We start from the raw sequence: 23,076 nt of genomic DNA, 5'->3' as shown, positions 1-23,076 counted from the left end.
TTAATTAATTTTTAAAGATTTGCACGTTTCAAAATTGTATTTATTAGTAAAATGCCCTGAGCGCACAGAGTACTGTTGTTAGGCTCGTAAAGGGTCAAAACACTCAAGTACCAGAACACCAAAATACCAAAACCCAAAACTACGAATCGCATGCTGCTTAGAATTAGACCTGGAATTGCACTAAAATTATACTTAGACTCGTACCTACTATTTATAGGGAGCTCTTTACGTATCGCAGCGAGCTGCCCCCTAGAGAAAAGTTATGCGAGGAAGATAATATAGAATTGGTAAGGTGTGCCTCAAGAGAGTATGTACAGGATACTGTGGTTGCCTGAGGCATTGTAGCTTTTACCCAGTGAGCTGTCCCTCAAGGAGCTCTTTATATATTGCGGTGAGCTGTCCGTAGGGAGCTCTTTATATATAGTAGGTAAAGAGCTTCCTGGGGATAGCTCACTGCAATACATAAAGAGCTCCTTGGGGCAGCTCCTTTAGGACAGCTCACTGCGACATATAAAGAGCTCCCTGGGGGACAGCTTTCTAGGGGGGCAGCTCTCTGGGGTGCAGCTCTTTGCAATAATAGTAATTAGCTTTTCTTAGATATTACCTAGTTTTATATACTAGCTATAATAGTTACGGGCCTTAGCTTAATTTTAGTACAGTTGCACGTCTAATTTTAAGTGGTTTTGGTTTTTTGGTGTTCTGGTGCTCGAGTGCTCGAGTGTTTCGACCCTTCACCGCCTAAAATCCTGCCCTAGGTGTGGCTGGAACTTTAACTGCCCAGCCCTCACATCATTGAATTCATTGCCCTGCATCTGGCAACTTCTCTGTTCTACAAGTACATCTCAAGCGCTAAATGGGGATTACAATTGAGTATTTATATACGGGCCGCTCCAGGAACAAGCACTCCGAAGTTGAGAATATGTATTATAGATCTTGGAATTGGCCATTAAAATAGCATCTTTATAGATAGAATTATTAAATTATTTCTTCATAGCTAGCCCAGAATTAATTCCAGCCCAAGGGATTCTCGGCTATCATAGGTGCGGATATCTCTGGTGTTTTGCCACCGGCACGTGCACGGCAACTCCCTGGTTCTGATCCTTGACGGCTTTTGTACATCATTTCAGATCTTCTGGATGACACCGCTGTGCTCATCGGCCGACCCCTTTCCTGGTCTTCCACATCTAGGGTACTTTCAAGCTTAGATACATAGCCTCTCAAACTTTTGGGTCCATTGTGCCACGCCGATATTATGTGTGGCATAGGGAAGGCAACAATGATAGTAAACAATAGCGCAGAAATTGCTCCTACGGGATACCACTTAGGACTGATAGTGAAAGTAGTGATGCCGAAAATGGCCTATGGGCCTCTTAGCTTTTGTTAACGATCCAAAGCGGATGACTTACAGCTACCAACGATACCGGTAAGAAGAAGAAGCCCAAGGAGGTCAGTCGAGCGACTGACTGTCCAGTCGAAATCTGCTCGATAGAAACTATCATGGCCATCAAGTTTTCTAATTGCTCGAGCATACCTTGCACGACCAGAAGATCGTGACTTAATGCTTTGTCCATTTGGCTGCATCGCGAGATAAATCCGACCTCAGCAGCATCTTGCTCGAGGCTCCGAAATTCGAAATACCTCTGTGGTGCGAGAACTATGATTTCTTTGAGTGAGTTTTGTTGTATCAACAGAGACTCGTGTAACAGGATGTTTGTTGCCATTGCTCTGTTCAACCGCCGCATGCGTTGAAGAACGTTGCCTGTGAAGTTCTCCTGGTTGACTTCGATGCTTCTGTCCCTCAATTCCCAAGCGGCCGCATTCCAGATACCTACCCAGTCCGAAAGAATGGTATTCAGGTCATGGTAAATCCACTCGTGGCATGCGGCTAGCCGATCCCATCGGCGTTTGCTGGAGTAATGCTGTTGAACACGAGAAATATCTAATGCGGACCACCTGCCGAAAACAATAACCGTAGATTCATGAGCATGCGAAGATACAGCACCCGACCAAACAGCAAAGGGCCAAGACTGAACCTCGGCATCACCCAGCATGTACATTGGCCGCCCTTGTTGGCAAAGAGGATCCTTCACGAGGCGCACATAATTGTGCACAAACACCAAATTTTGTATGTCGTCCTATTCCGGTACCGTTGATGATCCTGGGGAGAAAGCGCCGATTGACCGAAGATAGTTGCTTAAGGAAGGCGGAAAATTGTGAAAGCTGTTCTCGAACGCCTGGAAACTGCCTGGATAATTCACAAGCCTGCACACGACTTATTCAACACCGGAATCATTATTGGCAGCGAGAGTCGAGGTGGGGTTCGCCTACATACCAAAGTTTCATATAATTTCCTTGAACGCCTCCCTGCTCTTAGCAGATAGACGAAGTTCGAAGAGGCCTAACGGAACTTGAAGATGAGGGTTTTTGGTCAGCGAAAATTTTAGGACTTCTTTTTCGGGTAATTGTGAGTAGATCAGGGGTCCATAGTAATCCACGCGCTGCAAATAAATGGATGCATGAAAGAAATCCAGGACTAAGAGTTTGGCGAAAGTGTCGACGGACCCGTCCGAGAGGGAGGCCCAACTAGTCCCAGCCAGTATACTCGAAATACTGCGTGGATTTTGAAAAAGGACGGTGTGGAAATGGTGCGCATTTGACCCCTCTTTCTTTGCTAATTTCTATCAAGTCTCTCTCCTCTTCTATTACGACTACAAAGCAAATCACCACGATCGCAATTAGTAAAATTTGGAAGGGGAAATAAGTTCGACCAAGAGCTGAGGGATCTGGGATGATAATTCTGCCGTAGCTTTGTTAATGGTATTGAAAATTTTGTGAATCGTGATGGTGCAGTGGCAAGGCAAGGGCTAAGAGCTGAAACCGGGCTTATGCTCGCATCTCAATCATTCGGTGTAATCTAGAGGGACCCCCGTCGCGGCAATTAAGAGGATCGAGCCTAGAATAGCAGATCGAAGATTTGGGCTCCAAATAGGCTGTGCCATGAGGCATTTTCACTTGCGGCGAGACCTGTAAAGCGGGAGGGGTTGATGGCGCATGACGAGACCTGGAAGGACCGAGCGAGGGGGTGTGGGAAAAGGAGTGAGGAAGGAGGGAAGATCAGTTGTGGTGGAGTTAGCAGGAAAGAGAGTTGCGAGTTGAGGTAAAAGAGGGAGAAAGGAGCGAGGTCAAAAAGCAGCGCCTGGACAAAGCGAGGGCTTCTTGCCTAAACTGGCAGTACCGAACCTATATGGATTAAACAAAATTAAAAGGCTTCCGAATATCTTATTAAATCAGAGTAATTAGATTAGTAAAATATTAATCCTTCGAACTTCGAAGTATTAAAGAGCAGCGAAGAATAAGTAAAGAAATCTGTTTAAATAATTAAAAATAGATTACTGAGTTTATTATAACAGGCCATTAATAAGTACTCGGTCTTTATATACAGGCACTAACGCAATATATAGAAATATTTCTTTATACTTCTATCTCGAGTATAAGAAGACAACTTTGCCACTTTATCTTTAATATATCTCCTCACTGAAGCAAAGCGTTATAAAGGTAGTTATAAACTATTAACTTTGACATCCATCCACGATCTGACAACAACTTTCGAAGGCTGCCAGACGATTCTAGAGACTAAGTAGACAACAGCATATATATTAACCGTCTCGAAAAGGTCTCCATTTCAACTCAAATTTATTAATCGTCGAAGATACGATACTCATCATATACTTGACAGCGATTACTCTGCAGCCCCGCTGCGGTGAGATTCAATATGACCGACCCTAAGAGCTGAAGACTTTGGAAGAAAAAAACCTGGCTTGAGATAAGCAAAGAAAATGTCTGGCTTTATCCAGCGGGACTGCGATGCATGTTTCTCATGGACTGGTCATGCTAAGAGGATGACGGGAAAGTCTAAATTAGAAGTTTGAGTCGGGCTTCAGAGCGATCTCAATGAATCTTGCCATGACTCAAGCAATGGATTGCGGAAAGACCTATCTTAGATCGCACAACCCTCAAACCAGAACCCCATCTCTCTTAAGCTGCACAAACCTAACCTGCGGGGCATTCCACTCAGCATCCAATTCCTTAATCTTCCCAAACTCCACCAAGCAATCCTTAATCCCCCTCTCAAAATACCCCTTCGAGCCCTCATCCCCATCCTCAAACTCCGCAAACTCAGGGACGCCCTTCTCTGGGCCCTCAAACTCGTGACAGCAACCACAGCCCGACTCGTCCGGCTCCCTCGTAACCAATAGAAACTGCTCTAGATTCTTGAATTTGTCGATCTGGATCTGGTTGTTGATAGTGCCATCCTCCCAGCCTGAATACCAGATCAGGTTGTCGATTGCGATGTTATGGATGGTGTCTTTTATTTCCGGAGGGGTGGCGGTCTCGAAGTGGGAGATGCCGTATTGAAAACACCAGGCGGGGAAGTAGAGGGTGTCGACGAAAGGGTTGTAATATATCTGAGCGGGATGGGAACCGTGAGGGAAGGAGAGGCTGTAGTTCTCGAGTGCGACGACCCGTGACTCGCGGTTTATGCGTAGGATGACTGGGATAGCTGTGGGTGAGTAGAAGGCAGCTGAGTTTGCCGATTCATAGTCGTTGTCCTCGGTGCCGTGGGTTATGTATTGGGAGTCTTGGAGTTGGCATACCTCGACGATGCGAGGTTCACGTGCTGCCAACTGCCAGAGGATGATCCGGAGCTCTTTTGGGAGCTTGGGGAAGAGTGTAAACTGCGTGAGAGCTGGGAGCTCGATAGCCTTGCGTGGTTTTGACATGATTGTGATCGTGAGTTGTGAGGGAAGGTGGATGTTACGTTTGCTTTTATGTTGTGGGTGTGCTTTGTTCTCGAGTGACGTTGAAGATGAGCCGAGCGTAGGCGAAATCAGCGCGAGTCCGTGGGCCGTACGGCCTCATCGAGGGGAGAAAGCACACAGCCTCTGCACTAAATTTGTGAATCATGGGCTTCTCCGCCGGATCGAGCCATTGAGAAGATACTTGGACAATGTTCAGTAACCTTGTTGGGTAACCCTAAATTGAACAAAGAACTCCATTTGCTATTCAACTATGTACAACTCCACCTCTATGACTCTTGTCTATGCCCTCGGCGCAGCTTCTGGTGTCCAAGCCTTGATCTTCGGCTTAACGCTGTAAAGTTATCAGTACTGTATTCTTGAAATTTGTTGAATGGAGACTTACGTAGAGTATGTTTTGAAAGCACCCCGGCTTGCTGTGAAATTCGGTCGATGTTCTGGTAGCTCCCACGGCCTTACACCAGTCTGAAGGATGGGATCTTGAGTCGGTGGCTTGTCAACCATGTATGAAATCCAGGCGTGCCATCCGGGCTCGATTTGTGACCTGTAGTCCGTTGTCAGCGAGAAGCTGGATTGCTCTAGAATTCGGGGACTCTACGGATCAAACTCCTTCTCCTTGTAATCCACCCATCGTGTTCGCACTATCTCCTCATCAATACACATCCTTATGGAGCAGCATTTCGGTATTCTTACAAGGCAATTCCTCCTCCAAGTTCTCGTAGTATTTGTTGCCAAACTTGTCCTTCGCGATCAATGTGCCCGCCTTGGTATCACCTGCAACGGTCGTGAGCTTCCAGCCCTCATAAATCCCCGAGAATCCTCGTACCTTGGTACTATAAGAAGAAGACATCGATCAGTAGCTATCCTGTCGTGAGTCATGGAGGGGCGTGGAGACGTACATGCATCTGATGCGCAGCATCCTATCACCACAACGTCAGCAAGCTCCCAAACACGTAATAAATAGGTTCTATACCCTCAGACCAACTCTATACAGATTGCGCAACGACCTCAGAATCGTCGACATGGTGGCGGCTGTTCAATTGCTGTCAATATTCCAAGAGAGTTGAGGTTCATCGAGATGCTTCGGTTCGTCCAATTTCGTACTAGCTCCAACAACCTCATCTGCTTCTCCGAAATCATCATACCCAGGCAAACACGCTTCTCTGCGCTCCTGAAGAGCAGAAAGTTGACATGATAGTCAGGAGTATCGCAAGATGCTCCGCCACGCGAAGACTACCTCTCTGCCGACCTCGACTGCTCCAAGCTGAACCGCGACGATACTCGACTTCCACTTCTGCAGTCACAACTCCCAATGGAGCTTCACAGGCTTCGATGCTGGGAGCTTTTACGAGCGAGTTAGATAAGATAGCGCCGAAGTTTGAGATTGAAGGGTCGCAGATACAGATCTTGCGTACGCCGTTGGAGTTTTACGAGACGTTGAAGGTGGGCAGCATCAGGAATTTAAAGAGGAATATGTGCTGATGGAAGTAGGCCAAGATACTGGGAGCAGAGAACCGCATATTTCTGTCTACATTGTACATAGGGAAAACAGAACATGAACTTGTATTTGTCCGGACCTTCACTGTGAATTTCCATTAACAGGGACTAGATTTCTACGCTTCAGCAAGCTCTCCGAGCTAAACCAAGATTAAAACTCAGCATTCTGACCGATGCCCTTCGAGGGACTCGAGAATCGCCCGACCCATCATGTGCCTCCTTATTAGCACCCTTGGTCACCGAGTTCGGCCCAGAAAGGGTAGAAATCCGCATGTATCACACGCCGAACCTGACTGGACTGCGAAAGAAGTACATTCCAAAGAGGATTAACGAAGGATGGGGATTACAGCACATGAAATTGTACGGGATGGATGATGAGATAATTCTCTCAGGCGCCAATCTCTCAACCGACTACTTCACCAACCGCCAGGATAGATACCACGTCTTCAGCTCCAAGGAAATAACAGATTACTTCCGCTCCATCCATGATGCCGTCTCGCACCTCTCATTCCTCGTCAATCCCTCGGCTCAAGACCCAGCTGGATACACCCTTTCCTGGCCAGCCCCAAACCTTGCGCCTTCGCCGTTAATCTCACCACGGGCATACGTAAAGCACTCATCCGCCGTGCTATTGCCACTCATCCAACCCCCGGCTGTCCCCTCCCGTTCCTCATCATCCGCCTCCGCCCCTTCTTCCGAGACAAGCAAGGGAACAAACACAACAATCTACCCCCTTCTCTCCCTAACCCAGCTCTTTCCCCCTTCGAGCCCGTCCACCGCCTCTTCAACCGAAGCGCCTGCTCTGTCCTCCATTCTAACCACTCTTTCCCAACCACAATACAGCACCTCAAGCTGGACATTCACAGCAGGCTACTTCAACCCGTCTCCTTTCCTCGTTAACCTCCTTCTGCGCACCGCCTCCATCCAGAACACCGTAATCACCGCCTCTCAACAAGCCAATGGATTCTACGGCTCTAAAGGCGTATCTGGACTACTTCCCCCAGCGTACACATTACTTTCTCGTCGATTTCTAGAGCGCGCCGAAAAAGAGAGAAGGAAAGTAGACATTGGACTCAAGGAATGGAGACGTGGAACGGTGGGGGAAGACGGAGGGTGGACGTACCACGCCAAAGGGCTGTGGATTTCGGTCCCCTCTCCCTCCTCACTCTCTCCACCTTCACCATCTTCACCAGAAAAAGAGGGAGTCAGCATCTCAGTAGTCGGCAGCAGCAACTACACGCAGCGCTCCTACGCCCTCGATCTCGAAGCCGGCGCCTGCATCATAACCTCCGATCCTTCCCTCCAACAGCGATTAAAAGAAGAGAAGGATCATCTTGGGGAGTATGCAGGTGTCGTGACGAGAGATGATTTCGCGAGGAGTGAGAGGAGGGTGGGCTTGCAGGTAAGGATTGCGATGTGGATTGTGGGGCTTGTTGGGGGGGCTTTGTAATATATTATAATAGAAAGGGGTGGTTGTACAAGTTGAGTTAGGGACATTGAGATCTAAGAGATAATGGATGTACCAATTCTATACAGGATAATGAAATTCGCTATCTGGTAAATGTACCAGCCCTCTCTGGGACATCGAAATTCACAGTTTGCTAAATGTACCAGTTCTAGCTGTTACATTGAAAATTCACACTTTATTCCGCTACTGTACAATGAACCTCACCATCCAATAATCACTCTCGCAACTATCATATTCAAAGTAACATCCGATGGAAACAAACGTCAAGACTAACGCATATCATTCTATGAACCTACAGTAGAAGAGAAAGGAAATCCCCTTCACTCGCAACTATGTACGTATCCCCTCATATCACCATCTCATCACCCATCATCCATCATTCATTCCACGTATGCATCATTCCTTTGTTCGCATGTTCACGTTTCACTTCCTTTCACTTCCATTTCGCCAAACACCGTTTGAAAAAGGAACGCAAAATGCTCGTTCCCATGGATCCCATGACTCCAGACCTCACACAAAATGCCCCAGTTCTAAGAAATTATTGCAATAACGTCCTGCTTCGCTTGCTTCGCGCTCATGTTTCTCACTTTGCTCCCATGTCTTCTCTCATCGCATCACCCACCACCACCCTATCCCCCATTGTCGAGAATCCAGTCCGGCAAACTAAAGAATCCTCTTCAACTCTTCCTTCTGCTTTGGTGTCAAGCTAGTCGGGAACTTCACATTATACGTCACGATGAAGTCACCCCTCGTATCTGGCTTCTTGCTCAAGGGCATGCCGAGGTTCGGATAGATTTCCTTGCTGCCGGGCTGGGTGGGGCCTGCTTTGTCGAGGCTGATTTGCTTCCTGTCGATCGTGGTAATTGTTCTCTTCCAGCCCGTGAGAGCCTCTTTAAGTTCCAAGTCGACTGTGTAGTGGATATCGTCACCGTCGCGGGTGAAGAGTGCGTGTGGTTTCTGTAAATTCAGTCAGCATGCTGGTATATGAAATAGAGAAAGAAGCGGAGAAATTAACGCACCTCTGTAACAACGAAATGTAGATCTTGCTGACCACCCTCCTCCTGGTCTCCAACACCCTTGAACTTAATCTTACTGCCCTTCTTCAATCCAGGCTTGATGTCCATCTCCAAAACCTTTTCTTGCGTGGTTCTCTTACCGGTAACCTCATCAAACAGCTTTCGCTTGATCTTCATCTTCTTGTGGGTGCCATTGAACAGCTCCTCAAGCGTCACCTCCAGGGGTCTCTCCACTGTTGTGGGTTCTGGAGTCTGGGCTCTCTGCCTCGACTCAGAGCTATATGCCGGTCTCGGGCGTCCGCTATTCTGTCTCGCTCGCGGAATTCCTCCCCCACCACTGAAGAGATCCTCAAAACCATCTCCACCACCCATACCAGATTGCCCCCGCAGGAACTCACTGAATATCGACTCCGGGTTGCTGAAGCTGAAGCCTCCACCGCCTGGACTACCACTGCTGAACTCGTAGCGGACACCGCCGCCAGGCATACTATTAGCTCCGCCGAAGTTGAAGCCACCGGGCATACTGCCTGCTCCTCCACTTGAGAATCCGCCGTCGGAGCCAGGCTCAGGAGGTGGTGGACCACCACGCAACATAAACTCGAGGCCATATTGATCGTAGGTTTTTCGCTTTGAGGGGTCGGAGAGGATTTCGAATGCTTGCGAGACCTCCTTGAACTTCTCTGCTGATTCTGGGCTGTTCTGGTTCTTGTCTGGGTGATGCTTCAATGCCATTTTCCTAGCAAGATGTTAGCTTGCTTGTCGGACCTAGGGGGAGGGCTACGGAGGGGATAATAGGAACTTACTTGTATGCCTTCTTTATATCATCATCGCTACAGTTTGGCTTGACGCCGAGCACATCATAGAGCTTGGTTTCTGCTACCATGACTGCAGGGTTGTACGGTGACAGCTCGGGATAATGTCTTTGTCCTGGTGGTCGAGCCTTTTACTGTGCAGATGAGCGACTTCGAATCGTGAAGCCTTTAACGTAGCCGGGTCGCTTTTAGCTAGGACAAAATTAAGAAGATGTTGTCGAGTTGTAGAATATCCTCGAAAGTTGCTGAATTGTTCGTTGTGCTTCTGTCGGATCGGTGTCGCCTTCGCCGGTACTAACGGCTGACCGTGTGATTGTTCGCTCCCAATTGCTGGGATTCTTTGTCTGTCTTTGTCCGAATGACCAGATAATGGGCGTCGGGATTGTGGATACGCAATTGGCCAATGACTCGAGATACGTCTTTAGAGGCAACAAAGACCTCTGGATATTCTTTAAGTGTTGATTAGTGTCTAAGGTAGGTGGGTTGGAGGTCGGGCTGGCGCCACCTCTGTTCAGGTTTGTGGTGAAGTTCCCCGCCATCAAGGAAGGCGGTGTGTGACGCCATAATCGGAGCAGGGCGTGGAGGGGTCGCTTTGGAATGTACTAGAACATTCGATGAAAACAAGCAAATTGCCGGATCCATTTTGAAGAAGTTTTCACATTGTCGAAATCGATGGCAATAGGGAGAAAATAATTTCACAAGTTGAAAGGATCAAGGTAAGACAGCAATCGTGAAGGAAGGTTCGAGTCTGATACCTACCCCTGTCATATCTCAAGGCAGAGACCAGGACATTTTGTTAACCCTGGAAAAAGCTTATTTTGAGGGGGTTGGATGGAAACAGGCAATTAGATAGTGATTGGACAAACAAAATAGCTTCTTCGAATAACTTTGTCTTGATCTATTATCGATTGTAGGGGTACAAGCCCCATAGGAGGGAACAAAGGGGGGAGCTTGCCGAGCCGAACCTTGGCCCCTTTTCTCCCGGATATCCGTTGCGCTGCCACCAGGGACGAATTTCCGTGATCAAATATACCGCAAAATTGCAGCAAATCAGAGGTCTTAAATCAATGAATCTGGCGATATGATTTGCTGATTCAGTTCGCTTAGATGTGCACGGGCCAATTCGTCCCTGGTGGCAGCGCAGCGGATATCCGCATCGAAGCACAACAAACTCGTTCAAAGGGTTTCAATTAAAACTTAGCATGCCCGCAACGCTCTTGTAGCCTGGGTATCATCGGCTTCATGATAATGTAACCCGCTCGCCGATCAGGGTTCTCAATCCGTAAATCCTACCCGCTTAACGGCCGTGCTCTCCTCGGCAATATGCTCATCCTCCACCACCACCTGATCCAAATCCATACTATCGATCGTGCCCATCTGCTGCATGCTCATCTTCCGACCCGACAACATTGGCATCATGCCACGCTCCTTCATCTCCTGTCCCGCACCCTCATTGTTCTTCATAATCAGACTCGGATCAACGCCCACAATGATATCATGTTGCTCTCCATTCGTTGTCACGACATCTTCCATGATTCCGCCTCCATTACCCAGGTGACCATCTACAGTTGCTGATTCATCGCTTCCTCTCAGCTCCGTTTCTGTGACATTCACGCGTTGGTACTGGTTTGATTCATCGTCAGATCCACGGTATTTTCGTTTGCCAGGAGAAGATAATCCCACCAATTGAGAAGAATCCATCTGAGTATCAACAGACTCTTCGGTGTCCCAACCTACGGTTTGAGACTCTTCAGGTGCAGTAAGCTCTACCTTGAAGGACGCGTTGTCGAATCGCACAAACGTCTGCCGTTTCGTTAGCAGGCTGATCATAAAGGATGAAATTATACACACCTCTAGGGCCTTTGGCAATACCACGGCTTGCATGTCCATTGCGTACTTGCTCGCATACACGAGGATCGCATTTCTAATTTCATTCCTCGTGGCCTCGAGAACCTGATCCAGTGTTGTTTTCTACCTGTGCGTCAGAGCCACGGTTCCGTGACAAAGAAATCAACTTACTTCTACAGTCACAGGACTATATCCTATTGGAGTATAGTGGATCCTCCACCATTGATCACCGCTGGCCTTCCGTCCATCATCATCCAGATCCATATCAATCAGATCTGGCTCCGCTCTTCTGCAAATGTAAAAGGTACTCTTACTAATACTGACTCCACGGAGTGAGTAAGCATGTAGTTTGGGCTCCGACGGGTCATTTGAAGGTTCAGTATAAAGTTTCGAGAGCTGTCGCAACTCCTCTCGCGCCTTTTCTTTGGATTCATTCAAAGCTGTATTGCGTCAGCTAAAGCAAGAAATCGAGATGCAGTGAGACCTACCCGTCAACTTCCTGTCAATCTTCGCCATGACCTTTTGCAGTTCTTTAGAGAGGACTGCTGCAGCCTTGCTCTGGCGCTGAGTTGGAATACCATCAAGCTCTGAGTCATCAATCGTCTGGTCTTCCAGGATTTCGGCCTCGTCATGTCTGAGTGAAGCTTTGAACAGATCCTGAACCTTCACGACTTTCCCTCCACCGGGTCCACGCATCTGATAGGACGTCAAATAATCTTCCAAGCGAGATGCTTGCTCCAGTGTTTCTTTAACCACAACCTTCTTCTGACGCATCTCTAAAGCTGCCTGTCTTCCATCTTTCAGATACCGATCTGGATACCAGACAGCAGGGATGTCGATCTTCTTATACGACTCCATGTTGCCCTCGAATCGGAAAGCAATGACATCAGCCACATGTGACAAGTACGAGCATTTGTCGGCGTCTCGCAACAGTAAATTAGGCCACAGCATGTCATCAGCGATGTCGTAGATATTCTCCTGGTCAGAGTCCTCGGGTGGGAGTGGCAGTTCGAGGATGGCAAACTCTGTTCCTTGCGGGGTATCTTCCTGTTCTTCCGATTCGACACCTCTGCTGAAAACCTTCTTCACTACACCATGATTCTCTTCAGCCAATAAATGTTTCCACGCGGCCATTACGGCTGCCTCAGCTGTGTCCCAGTGTCGTGATGCCTTCTTCACATCAGCCATGTTTGCCAACGCATCAGCAGAACCATAACTGCGGTCCGTCTTATCAAGGAAAGCCATGATCCGCTGAAGCTCTCTGTCGACCGTTTGTTCCTCGGGAGAATCTTCGCCAGTTAATGATGGAAGATCAATCGTTTTGCCAGTCCACCACTCATTATCATTTCCATAACTGGGGAGGACGTCCATCGGCTTTAGAAAGATGTTTCGAGTAAGAGGAATTTCATGATAGATTGTGAATAGAGCATTGAGACGGTGGTTCTGTATGCTGGGCTTCAAGAAGGCAGGTACGTCGAGGTCTCGTTTCCGCTCCGCAGGGCCAGGGTCCAACATGATTTCTTGAGCAGAGCTCTTGCTCATAGGAACCATCTCCCACTTGCCTTGCTCGTATTCATTGCGGGTCGCGGGGCCAAAGTATTTCTGGTCTGTGCCAGTTATTCCACTTTCTTGCGGTGGTAGTCCACATTCCTGTCTCGAAAGAGAAAGTACTTGTTCCAATTCCCGGTCATGCTGGTCCTGATGAGACATCGAAGTCCTAGGGTCGGCTACCAACGTATGTTAGCTATGTAGGTACCGTTGCAGAGTATACGAACCTAGTGCATGCTCTGCAGTCAAGTCTATGACCTTACTGAGTGGAGACTTGTTGTTGCTTGTCCGCGAAGGCGGTCGGGAAGGAGCTCCAGAGAATGTTCCATATGATCCAATGTCATCAGCGGCGTGTATGTTGAACGCTATTGAGTGAGGTCAGCCCCGTTCTATTCAAAAGGCTGGCAAATGAACAACTGACATATTCCAGCATTGTTTTGAGTACCCTCCCGATCGCTGCTGAACTCCGCTTCATTCCAATGGTACTAGAGAGATCCTCAGCACTCAGATATCCTGCATGCAATATGCCACGTATCTACCTTGTTTCCAGACCCAGCGTCGTCAAAGTATTCGCCTATGGCTTGCTCGACATTGTTGTTATTTCCCTGCACATATCAGCTGCGAACACAGTTGAGGCTTTGCGCCAAGTCACCTTCAATCGTAATATAACTTCTGATTCAGGTACATCGGGGACCAAGCTCAGGAAAGCCTTGATATCGTCACGGGATGGTTGGAAGGGGCCTGCCATCATATCGTCGTAATGCCGAGGCCCTCGAGGCTTACAGCCGCACTGTTATCAGCTTCGTTGAAGCTTGTTACAGCTCATGAAGGAAATGTACAGAGGCGCGTTTGTACAACTGAGAAGTGTGAAGTTGGAAAGCTTCAAAATCGTTGGTCCCAGTTTTCTGGGGAGAATGGTGAAAGATGGGGATTGCAGAGCTTGGATCAACAGAGCTCAAGAATCGCCGCGCAACATCCCTGTTCCGATCCGCGCTATGTACCGGCACCCCTTCACATGCATACGAGGTGAATTCTACTTGGAAAACAACTCACCCTTCTCTTCCCTGGTACGACTTGACATATATTTCTTCACTCTCTCACAACTCACATTGCAGGCAGGTATTCTAAGGACACAAAGCATGCTGAGATGTGTTTTGTGTCCACCCTCCTATGTAATTACCCCCCAAAGATGCAATATCCAGCCGGACGCCAGCTAGGTCTAAGAGAAAATCAAAGCCAAACCCACCGTGAAATACGCCGCAGTTGGAAATGCCATGCTTGCCGTATTCCTTACGCCATAAAAACTAGCCGGGCCAACGCTATGCTATGCAGGAAAATGAGAAAATAACGCCAAGTGCTCACATCTGGATCCTGTGTCATGAAGGCCCTGCTCCGTAAAATGCAAGACCGAGATTTCATCCATGCACTCCAAAGCCAGGAATCGTGGACGCTCTTCCTTCATAGTTCTTCTACTTCTTCTTGCTCCTCTTCCTCACTGTCAAATTCTTGGTCTTCTCCTTCCTCGTCCTCCTCCATTTCTCCGGAGCTTTCACTGGCGCCAAAATCATCGTCCTCCTCCTGCTCGTTCCAGAAGTCGTCATCGTCGGCAAACTTCACCGGAGGAGCCTCCATGAGTGTCTCTGGCATCTCAAAGCCCTCTGGGATATCTGACTTCGAGGCCTGAACTGTAGCCTTGGCCTTGAGGTTATATTGCTCTCGGTCATCGCGGTACATGACACCAGCATCAACATTGGCGGGTGAGGAGATCTCGGGATCATCCAGGAGGAGAAGGATGGAACGAAGGACAGTCTCGACACCTTGGAGAGGAGACCATCGCTCATTAGCCTGCTCTCCGGACTGCTCGTCCTCACCGGCAGCGTGCAAGATGGAGATGCAGACCTTGCCGTCGGGATAGATATTGGGGTGGAAGATCGGTCGGTTGAATTTGAAGGTGGGAGGGTCGTATGGGTACTTGTCGGAGAAGGTCATGGAGGCCTGAGGGGCGGGTTAGTAAAACGACAGGCCAGGGGTCATGAGAGGGACTCACCTTGAAATAGGCACCATCGAAGGCACTATCCGGATTAATGACCATGAGTCCGATGCTCCATTTGAAGATAGCAGCCTCGTCGAGCTGTGGGTATTGTTAGCACGTCGAACAGACAAAGAGATCTGCGGAGTGGACCTACCTCGATGTTGACCCATTTCTCCCGGGAGAGATCCTTGTATTCTTGCATCAAACGCTGTTTCGCAGACATGATCGGGATCTGAGTTGTCCTCGGTGGTAAAGACTGGGTTGATTTGCGGATCGGGCCAGAAATTGACTTGATGTCGGCTTGCTATGTCCAAGATGTACGGCGCGGTTCTGCTAGAATGACTCGTGTGATGGTACTGCCACCAAAGGACTCGCGGATCGTGATCGGAATGGGATGTGGGACGAGGAATGCCGACAGCAACGGCGAGATCGAAAGGAAGGACCTTTTATGCTCGTCGATGTGTGTCGGGGTGAATTCGGAGTTGGTCAGCCGGAAGATGGAGCGAAGAAGTGGTAAATTCTTGGGCGGAAGTGATCCTCACAGGAAGGAAAGGCGATCTTGTCGTGCTTGGTCGGAACCAGGCCAGGCGGGAGCAGGGATACTTTCATTAAGTCATGCGAATTCCCGATAAGGACTCTTATCGACGCCTCGCCTGTGCAAAGGGGTCGGGTCGGATGCTTGCCAGCACCTGTTGGTGTTGGAAATGTAGAGATATATAAGGTTATGCCTTCAAAGTTCTTAGATATGTAAGTACAATTAATTCATTAATTCACAGTGAAATCCTCAGAAAATGACACTTTTCCACCCATCTCCCAGCCCCTTTCTTACAACAAGGCACCAGTGGCGAAGCCCGCAAAACCCGACAATGCGATGTCTGACTACTCTTCATGCAGGCAGAAAAAAATAGATGCAGCAGCAGCAGCAGCAGCAACAGCATCAGGTGACCACAGAACGACAAAAGGAAATCACCCTCCAGGCAGGGGAGGCTGGTGTTTAATGAAGATGCCTAAATATACTGTATCAAAGTTGTGTATGTGCAATTGACTAAGAATCGTCGGTTCCGCAACTCTGCTCGTATTAAACCCTAATCCGGAAGGTGAACTCATGTTTTGCCAGACAACCCTGAAGATTTGCTAAATTCCCTTGCATCCCACTTTCAACTCTACACTTTACATCTTTTATATTTTTCAAAATGTCGTACCCTGAGCCCCCAACTATTGAAGCCGAAGCCGACTTCAAGGTCGAAGGTGCCGGCAAGCCATGCAAGACTGTAAGTAGCCAAGTTCTTCAATGCGTTTCCAAAATTGCTTTTTCTATCAAAGAGGCCCGAAATACCTCTGTTTCCGAACCAAAGAGTTCTTGGGTATTATCCGATGTTTATTCCATTCAAAAAGTTATCATCTTGAATCTCTTTGGAGCTGGTGGAACACACTTCACCTCCCTTATACACACTTCAAGCATAACACAAATCACATAGACCTCTTCGTATACTTCTTCATCTCTTCGCCACACAAATCTAACCACTTTTCCAGTGGTACACCGTCTTCGGAGACCTCAAATCGGGCGTCCGTCCCCTCGTTTGTCTCCATGGCGGGCCAGGAGCAGCCCACAACTACATCCGTCCGATACGCTTCTTAGCCTCAACACACTCCATCCCCGTGATTATGTACGACCAACTCGGGATCGGCAACTCCACTCATCTCCCAGAGAAGATAGGAGATGGCAAGTTCTGGACCGTTGAGCTCTTCCTCGCTGAACTCGACAACCTCCTAAAGCATCTCGGAATCCAGGATGACTATGACCTGCTCGGCCAGTCATGGGGCGGCATGTTAGGTGCCTGCCATGCCATTAACCAGCCGAAAGGACTACATAGACTCGTAATTGCGGACTCCCCAGCCTCCATGAAAATGTGGGTGATCGCCGCCGACACCCTGCGCCAAAACCTCCCCCCAGACGTACAAGCCACCCTCCTAAAGCACGAAGCAGACGGCACAACCGACTCCCCCGAGTACGAAGCCGCAATGCAAGTCTTCTACGACCGACACGTCTGCCGCGTCATCCCAAAGCCAAAAGATTGGGACGACACCGAAGCAGCTATAAAAGCCGACCGGACCGTGTATCTGACCATGAATGGACCGTCTGAGTTCTTCATCACTGGGACGCTCAAGGATTTTAATATCGTGGACGAGTTGAGCAAGATCAAAGTGCCGACGCTACTAGTTAATGGCAAGTATGATGAGGCTACGGACTATGTGATGGAACCGTTCTGGAAGAGTATTGAGAAGGTGAAGTGGGTTAGGTTTGCGGAGAGCAGCCATACGCCACAGCTGGAGGAGACAGCGGAGTTTTTGAGGGTTGTTGGGGGATATCTGAAGGCCGAGTAGAAAAAGGAGGACGTGAGGCTTTGGGTGTGATAATAGGACAGAGAAATGATGAAATGATTTCATGCCAAAAACTGCTGACATTCTGTCTGCAGAACATCTTTGTCTCATAGAGACCCGATCTGAAAACGAAGCATTACTTCTTAATGCAGTCTCCTAACTCCAATGCTTAATGCTACAAACTCCAAATCATGGTATCGTCGTACTCATACAATAACTCCAACCCAGTCCGGTAAGGCTGGCCTGATAACATCCACCAAAACCAACGCCCCAAAATAATTTAGCCATACTCAATTCTCAACGAATGTTCTCTTTGTTCCTCTCACCTCCCATCTCATGCACCCTCTTTTTCTCCGCATTTTTCTGCTCTAGCCTCGCTCTCGCAGCAGCCGCTCTCTCTGGCGGAAGCGTAACCCTCTGCTTTGAGCCATCCAAACTCGACACTCGACTGCTCGTCAAAGTTGCCAGGCGACGGGCAGCGAGATCATTGTTCGATCGCTGTCTCGAGAGCTTACCGGAAGTTTGAGAGCGGGCTACGGCTGCCTTAGGAGGGCTGGCTGGGATGTTGAACATTGAAGGCCGTGGGCTGGCCTTGCAGTTTCGGTCGTGGATGGTTTTACTTGTGAATTGAGTGATAAATGGTTCGGGGGAGGGAAGCTGCATTTCTGGGGATGATAAAGACATGCTGGGGAGTCGATCGGTAAGTGTGATAGCTGGCAAAGGTGTGTGCTGGATTGGCCCGTAACTGGCAGGTGGAATGGTGTCCGTGCTTGCGTTGTTTATCAATTCTGATAAAGCGGAGTGAGATGATCGTGGTCTTGACGACTTTGAAGGCGTATCGGGCAGGGAATGCTTCGATGGAGCGGCTGCCTTTAAAGGTCGAGCAATTGGTGGACTGGGAATCGGAACTTGGCTCTCCCTAGCTTGGGGCTCGACAGGGGGAAGAGGCTTCGAGTATAAATCGGGAGGCTGCTTTGCGTCCCTCGTTCTCTTCGATGGTCTGTCGTGCAAATATTCTGGCTTTTGGTTCTCTTTCAACGCGATCATCTGTTTCTGAAGATCTGCCACAATTCGATCATGTTCGGTAGTCTTCTTCTGCAGAGTACGTTCAGCTTCTTGTGCAGTAGATTCAGCACCTCGCAACAATGTAATCTCCTTCCTCAACCTGACAACTTGATCGTGACGACCCTTCAAAAGCTGCTCGGCATCTCGACGATTTGCCTTTGCGAGGTCTTTCAAAGCAGCATAGTCCTTATGAAGAGTTTCTATCTCTTCATTCCTCAGACGAAGTCGGTCCTCGGATGACTGTTGTTTCTTTTCGCATTTCTCCAGATGGGTTTCCAGGCGCAAGTCTGCATGGAGCAGTTCTTGGGTTAACTTGGTATTCTCTTCTTGGAGCTTCGTCACCGTCTTCTCCGTGGCTAATAATGTCTGTCGGAGTTGTTCCATTTCCTCACGAAGTGATACCATTTCCTTAAGCTGCTTTCGTGCATTCCTCAGCTCATGAGATACATTCGACATTGTGCTCTCCATTTCCTCCTGAGTAAAATGCTTCCCTTGCCTGGCAGCAATACCGGTCTCTCCCTCCGGTCCCTCCAGTGCAAGTCGAAATTCCTCGACTTGGTCCTTATATTGAATAGCCAAAGCGGTCTGTCGTGCAAGCTCCTTTGTCAATTCCGGCGACTTGTCATCAATTCCATCTCGTGCAGCAGCGGCAATTTGTGCGGTCAGTTTTGAGATCTGGTCTTCCATACAGGAGACTTTTCGTTGCTCCTCTTTCAGTTTCTCCTCCAAGTTGATGGACTGCACGTCTTTTAGCTTGGCGTACGATTTGGCAAGCTGCTTGTATTTGAAGAGCTTTGCCATCTCTGCCTTTGCGTCCTCGTGGTATTGCTCGAAATTGGACTTCCAGAACTTGCCAGATTGGGAATGCGGTTCATTCAAATCCACTGTCATATCGTTGTCGCAACCGTCGTGAACAGCCAGCTGTTGCAATAACCCCTGATTGCTTAGTTCTGACTTGCTTGGCTTCGTAGTTTCTGATTTTGTAGACCCCCTGTCCGAGTCTGCCTTGCTCCGTCTCTTAGCTTCTGGCTGTGAAGACTTGCTATCCGTTTCTGGCTTTGGCTTTGGAGCGGTAGCCATTGATTCTATCCTATCCTTCTGGCTCTTTTGCTCTCTCGCGTCCTCTAAGACCTTGGTGAGATTGCGCTTAACCCTCCTCGATGGCTCCGATTTCGACGTCCATGGACTGGGGAACTTTCCTGGACAATCATCTGGTATACCACTCTTGGACTTTTTTGCAGAGAGCCTTCCCCTCGTCTTTTCATTCTCCGGTTTGTCAACCACCTCATTGCCAAATGACACGGTCTTTCGGCGCGTAGTTCCGGTCCCAGGTGTCAGGAGAATACCCTGAGGCTTCGTTGGAGACACACTCCTCGACATACCCTTCGCAGGATCTTGTGCAGCTATGTCTTCCGATTCGTCTTCTCCTTCGTAGAATGTCTCATCATCTTGTGGATCTGGTACACCAAAAATTGCACTCTTTAATGCACGAGCGGCGAATACTGGAGCAGGTGTATCCGGGAGTTCCGTAGCCTCGTCTCCATCTAGTATTTGGTTAGCATGGTGAATCAACTTATTTCCAGCGGTCCAATGTACCTTGGACGCGATTCCCCTCCGCGGGTTTTCCTAGCCACCAATTAAGCATCTTTTGCGAATTGTGCCCCAGAACCAAATTATCAAAAAGAGCATGCCATTATCCGAGTGCGGGTTTTGCGAAATCTTCTGATTGTTGGTGAGGTGCTGAGTACATTGCTCGACGTTTTGTTTACTTTGAAGGTGAAGTCGCGACGCCCCTGTCAATCCGCGAAGCGGGTGCGGATCCCTTCCCGCATTTTAGCGCCAACCTTAATTGGAATCGCGAACTTTCAGGAGCGCCAATCTGCGAATTGCCATGAAGAGGTGCAGACAGTTCCACTAAAGGTACGTACTCAAAATTCCCATGCTAGATTGACACTGATCTTATCAATCAAGCTCTGTCAAAATGAAGCGGAAGCAAGTAGAGGAGGACCCCGCAAATGGACACGACCAAGAGCCATCAGCAAAGAAGTCTCCAGCAGGAGCCAGAGCAGCTGAGCAGACAGTAGATGATGATCAACCCCCGCAAAATGGTTCCACGCCAATAAAGAGAAGATATTTATGGCGGGAGAGCGTACCGGTTGAAGAAGAGCGCGATTCAGCCCCTTCTGGAGATGAATCCATGGATGGAGTCGAGCAAAGGAAACCGAACGGCGAATTGGAGAACAGCATTGGGGATGATGCAGAACCAGAAGATATAACTCCTAGGAAAGGAAGACGAGGTCGCCCGAAGCAAGACGGGGCCGAGAATTACACCAATGGAACCACACCGAAGAAAGACAGTCTGCTCAAGACACTCTTCTCTACCCCAACCAAAGTCAATAGTGCCAGCGAATTAGATACACCAAGGATTGAGAGGAACGCAGACCGGTCTGCAAGAAAAAAGAGCACCAGGACTCTTATTGAACGTACAATACTTGGGAATACGAGCGACAATGATGAGGAAGAGGAAGATATTGCAGAAGAAATATATAATTCTGAGGAAGAGGGCAACATCGACGAAGATGGACCAGGGTTAATTGGAGGGCTTGCTGAAGACGACAATGCTCCAGCGACGCCCTCAAAACGAGGGAGGAAGAAGGGTACGAAAAATCGACGAAAATCCCCAACACCACCTGCGGATCTCACGCCCCACGAGAAGTACTTCTATCAAAACCGCGGAGGGCGTGTGAAAACCTCCAACAACACACTCTCCTCTCTAGCGCTGCTTAACCATGAAGAGTACTTCAGCCGTGCTCGCGATCTAGTAGATTCACATGCAAGAGATATAGAATATTTGGAAGGCCTACACGCCGAATCATTCAACCAATGGCATTTTGAGCTGAGCCAAGATTTCAACATTTGCCTCTATGGTTGGGGATCCAAAAAGTCCCTACTTATGAAGTTTGCAGATCATATCTACAAGGCTCAGAGTGATCATACGAAGGCAAAGATAGTGGTGGTCAATGGTTATGTCCATAACCTTACTCTAAAGGATATTTTCAACACCATTGCAGCTTCTATCACTGAGCGTGGCTACAAGCTGGGATCTCAACAAGCTGACATGCTTGATAATCTCTTAGCTTTGCTGGAGGAAGACAAAGCCCAAGACATCACTCTCATCATCCATTCAATCGACCGAATTCCCCTTCGGCGTCCTGTCACACAGACCCTCCTCTCCCGTCTAGCTTCTCATCCACAGGTGCATCTCATAGCATCAGCTGATCATCCTTCATTCCCACTGCTCTGGGACAGCTCTCTTCGATCAACATACAATTTCATATTTCATGACTGTACGACTTTCCAGCCCTACACCGCAGAGGTGGATGTTGTCGACGAAGTTCATGAGCTGCTTGGAAGGAGTGGTAGAAGAGTCGGTGGCAAAGAAGGAGTCAGCTTTGTGTTGAAGAGTTTGCCCGAGAACGCCAAGAATCTGTTCCGGGTATTGATAGGAGAGCAGCTAGCGGCTATGGATGAGGGTGCAGGGACCCTTGAGGGGGGTGATGACGATAATGGTAATGACGAACGACGTCTGGTGGGACACAAGAAGAATGAGACTGGCGTTGAATACCGAGTTTTGTATAACAAGGCTGTGGAGGAATTCATTTGCAGCAATGAGATGAACTTTAGGACATTGCTGAAGGAGTGAGTTGCCCCCTTTCCATTTCGGCTGGCCTCCAATGGCTGACTCTCGCAGATTCCACGACCATCAGATGATCGTTAGCCGAAAGGACGTTCTGGGGACCGAGATGCTTTCAGTGCCTTTCCGAAAAGAAGAATTGGAGACGATCTTGGAAGATATTGTATCATAGAGTTTCTTCGACTCCGGGTTGTACAATTCGGCATTTCAGGGGCATAGCATGGTGTCACAGGTGCATACCATTGGGAGCATATGCATTATAAGGAGCAATGAAGACACGACCGGGTCAAATGCCTCTATTTCAAAAGCTCCCAGCATGCTTTCTATGTCACCTGTTGGTTTTGGCCTCTTCTCACTTTCCATTTTGTGCCACATACATCGCAGCTGAAGGGTTCTACCTATTTGTCATGCACTTCTATTGAAGAATAGATGGATGAGGTGTTTATATTACACATCGCACCTTTTGACCATGGTCCTCGGCCCACTGCCCAGTGCCTTCTTTGGCCCGCCTTCACTATTGGATTCGCCCCCTTTCTTCAACTTGTTCTTGGCTGACCTTTGCAACTCACCGTATTCACTTCTCCTCTTAGTTTTCGAGGTTTTGTTGCACTTCATTGACCCTCTTCGGATCGCCTTCGCAAATCGAATTAGCTTTTGGCAAGTTCACCCGTCTCTTCAGAACCCCTATCCAGTCGAAGTATCCGCCACGAAATGTTCGAACTCGGTCTGGGATAAAAGATGGATAATTCAGGGCAGCTTCGTAAACACGTAAAGGAGCCAAGTTTGTCTCACCTGGGCGCCAAAGAACCCTTCCGGTTTTGATTACGTAGTGCACAAAATGTCCGAAGTCGTTTCAGATATTGTGGCTTATCGCTCTCAAAACACAACTCGACGGCT

The 23,076-nt window shown here is 48.4% G+C and overlaps 10 protein-coding genes across 10 annotated transcripts; 3 read left to right on the top strand and 7 right to left on the bottom strand.

Annotated features, from left to right (window-relative positions):
- Positions 1-1,005: 1,005 nt before the first annotated feature.
- Positions 1,006-2,057, bottom strand: K444DRAFT_625469 (uncharacterized protein; the record flags this gene model as incomplete). The annotated part of the gene is made up of 3 exons (XM_024882532.1): positions 1,006-1,359; positions 1,407-1,492; positions 1,532-2,057. 3 exons carry the CDS (start codon positions 2,055-2,057, stop codon positions 1,006-1,008), a joined length of 966 nt encoding a protein of 321 aa, XP_024741739.1.
- Positions 2,058-4,013: 1,956 nt separating this feature from the next.
- On the bottom strand, positions 4,014-4,781 carry K444DRAFT_625468 (uncharacterized protein; the record flags this gene model as incomplete). Its single annotated transcript, XM_024882531.1, has 1 exon — positions 4,014-4,781. One exon carries the CDS (start codon positions 4,779-4,781, stop codon positions 4,014-4,016), a length of 768 nt encoding a protein of 255 aa, XP_024741738.1.
- Positions 4,782-5,000: 219 nt separating this feature from the next.
- On the bottom strand, positions 5,001-5,975 carry K444DRAFT_608511 (NADH-ubiquinone oxidoreductase subunit B17.2). The gene is made up of 6 exons (XM_024879398.1): positions 5,717-5,975; positions 5,644-5,650; positions 5,511-5,591; positions 5,416-5,458; positions 5,203-5,361; positions 5,001-5,151 (listed from the first exon to the last, which is right to left on the bottom strand). The coding sequence occupies exons 1-6, from the start codon at positions 5,720-5,722 to the stop codon at positions 5,100-5,102; spliced, it is 348 nt and encodes a 115-aa protein (XP_024741737.1). The 5' UTR covers positions 5,723-5,975; the 3' UTR covers positions 5,001-5,099.
- On the top strand, positions 5,943-7,950 carry K444DRAFT_650489 (CDP-diacylglycerol-glycerol-3-phosphate 3-phosphatidyltransferas-like protein). The gene is made up of 3 exons (XM_024885637.1): positions 5,943-6,260; positions 6,309-6,380; positions 6,427-7,950. The coding sequence occupies exons 1-3, from the start codon at positions 6,009-6,011 to the stop codon at positions 7,762-7,764; spliced, it is 1,662 nt and encodes a 553-aa protein (XP_024741736.1). The 5' UTR covers positions 5,943-6,008; the 3' UTR covers positions 7,765-7,950.
- A 495-nt stretch (positions 7,951-8,445) lies between these two features.
- Positions 8,446-9,681, bottom strand: K444DRAFT_520085 (DnaJ domain-containing protein; the record flags this gene model as incomplete). Its single annotated transcript, XM_024874016.1, has 4 exons — positions 8,446-8,739; positions 8,802-9,336; positions 9,397-9,534; positions 9,602-9,681. 4 exons carry the CDS (start codon positions 9,679-9,681, stop codon positions 8,446-8,448), a joined length of 1,047 nt encoding a protein of 348 aa, XP_024741735.1.
- A 1,099-nt stretch (positions 9,682-10,780) lies between these two features.
- K444DRAFT_582328 (uncharacterized protein) lies at positions 10,781-13,919 on the bottom strand. The gene is made up of 9 exons (XM_024877789.1): positions 13,659-13,919; positions 13,546-13,611; positions 13,428-13,491; positions 13,234-13,371; positions 11,947-13,185; positions 11,630-11,898; positions 11,462-11,581; positions 11,294-11,413; positions 10,781-11,233 (listed from the first exon to the last, which is right to left on the bottom strand). The coding sequence occupies exons 1-9, from the start codon at positions 13,755-13,757 to the stop codon at positions 10,886-10,888; spliced, it is 2,463 nt and encodes an 820-aa protein (XP_024741734.1). The 5' UTR covers positions 13,758-13,919; the 3' UTR covers positions 10,781-10,885.
- A 195-nt stretch (positions 13,920-14,114) lies between these two features.
- On the bottom strand, positions 14,115-15,743 carry K444DRAFT_660030 (uncharacterized protein). Its single transcript, XM_024886423.1, has 3 exons — positions 15,193-15,743; positions 15,054-15,137; positions 14,115-15,001 (listed from the first exon to the last, which is right to left on the bottom strand). Exons 1-3 carry the CDS (start codon positions 15,259-15,261, stop codon positions 14,465-14,467), a joined length of 690 nt encoding a protein of 229 aa, XP_024741733.1. The 5' UTR covers positions 15,262-15,743; the 3' UTR covers positions 14,115-14,464.
- A 488-nt stretch (positions 15,744-16,231) lies between these two features.
- On the top strand, positions 16,232-17,423 carry K444DRAFT_519906 (proline-specific peptidase; the record flags this gene model as incomplete). Its single annotated transcript, XM_024873998.1, has 2 exons — positions 16,232-16,309; positions 16,572-17,423. 2 exons carry the CDS (start codon positions 16,232-16,234, stop codon positions 17,421-17,423), a joined length of 930 nt encoding a protein of 309 aa, XP_024741732.1.
- A 294-nt stretch (positions 17,424-17,717) lies between these two features.
- On the bottom strand, positions 17,718-20,130 carry K444DRAFT_625462 (uncharacterized protein; the record flags this gene model as incomplete). Its single annotated transcript, XM_024882530.1, has 2 exons — positions 17,718-20,029; positions 20,082-20,130. The coding sequence occupies 2 exons, from the start codon at positions 20,128-20,130 to the stop codon at positions 17,718-17,720; spliced, it is 2,361 nt and encodes a 786-aa protein (XP_024741731.1).
- A 256-nt stretch (positions 20,131-20,386) lies between these two features.
- On the top strand, positions 20,387-22,647 carry K444DRAFT_582317 (ORC2-domain-containing protein). The gene is made up of 3 exons (XM_024877788.1): positions 20,387-20,405; positions 20,457-22,184; positions 22,237-22,647. The coding sequence occupies exons 2-3, from the start codon at positions 20,467-20,469 to the stop codon at positions 22,349-22,351; spliced, it is 1,833 nt and encodes a 610-aa protein (XP_024741730.1). The 5' UTR covers positions 20,387-20,405; positions 20,457-20,466; the 3' UTR covers positions 22,352-22,647.
- The last annotated feature ends 429 nt before the right edge of the window (positions 22,648-23,076 follow it).

This window comes from Hyaloscypha bicolor (genome assembly GCF_002865645.1).
Source record: "Hyaloscypha bicolor E unplaced genomic scaffold K444scaffold_17, whole genome shotgun sequence".
NCBI classification, from domain to species: Eukaryota; Fungi; Ascomycota; class Leotiomycetes; order Helotiales; family Hyaloscyphaceae; genus Hyaloscypha; species Hyaloscypha bicolor.
The sequence above is the reverse complement of the archived record's forward strand: the minus strand, read 5'-3'. Positions and strand labels throughout refer to the sequence as shown.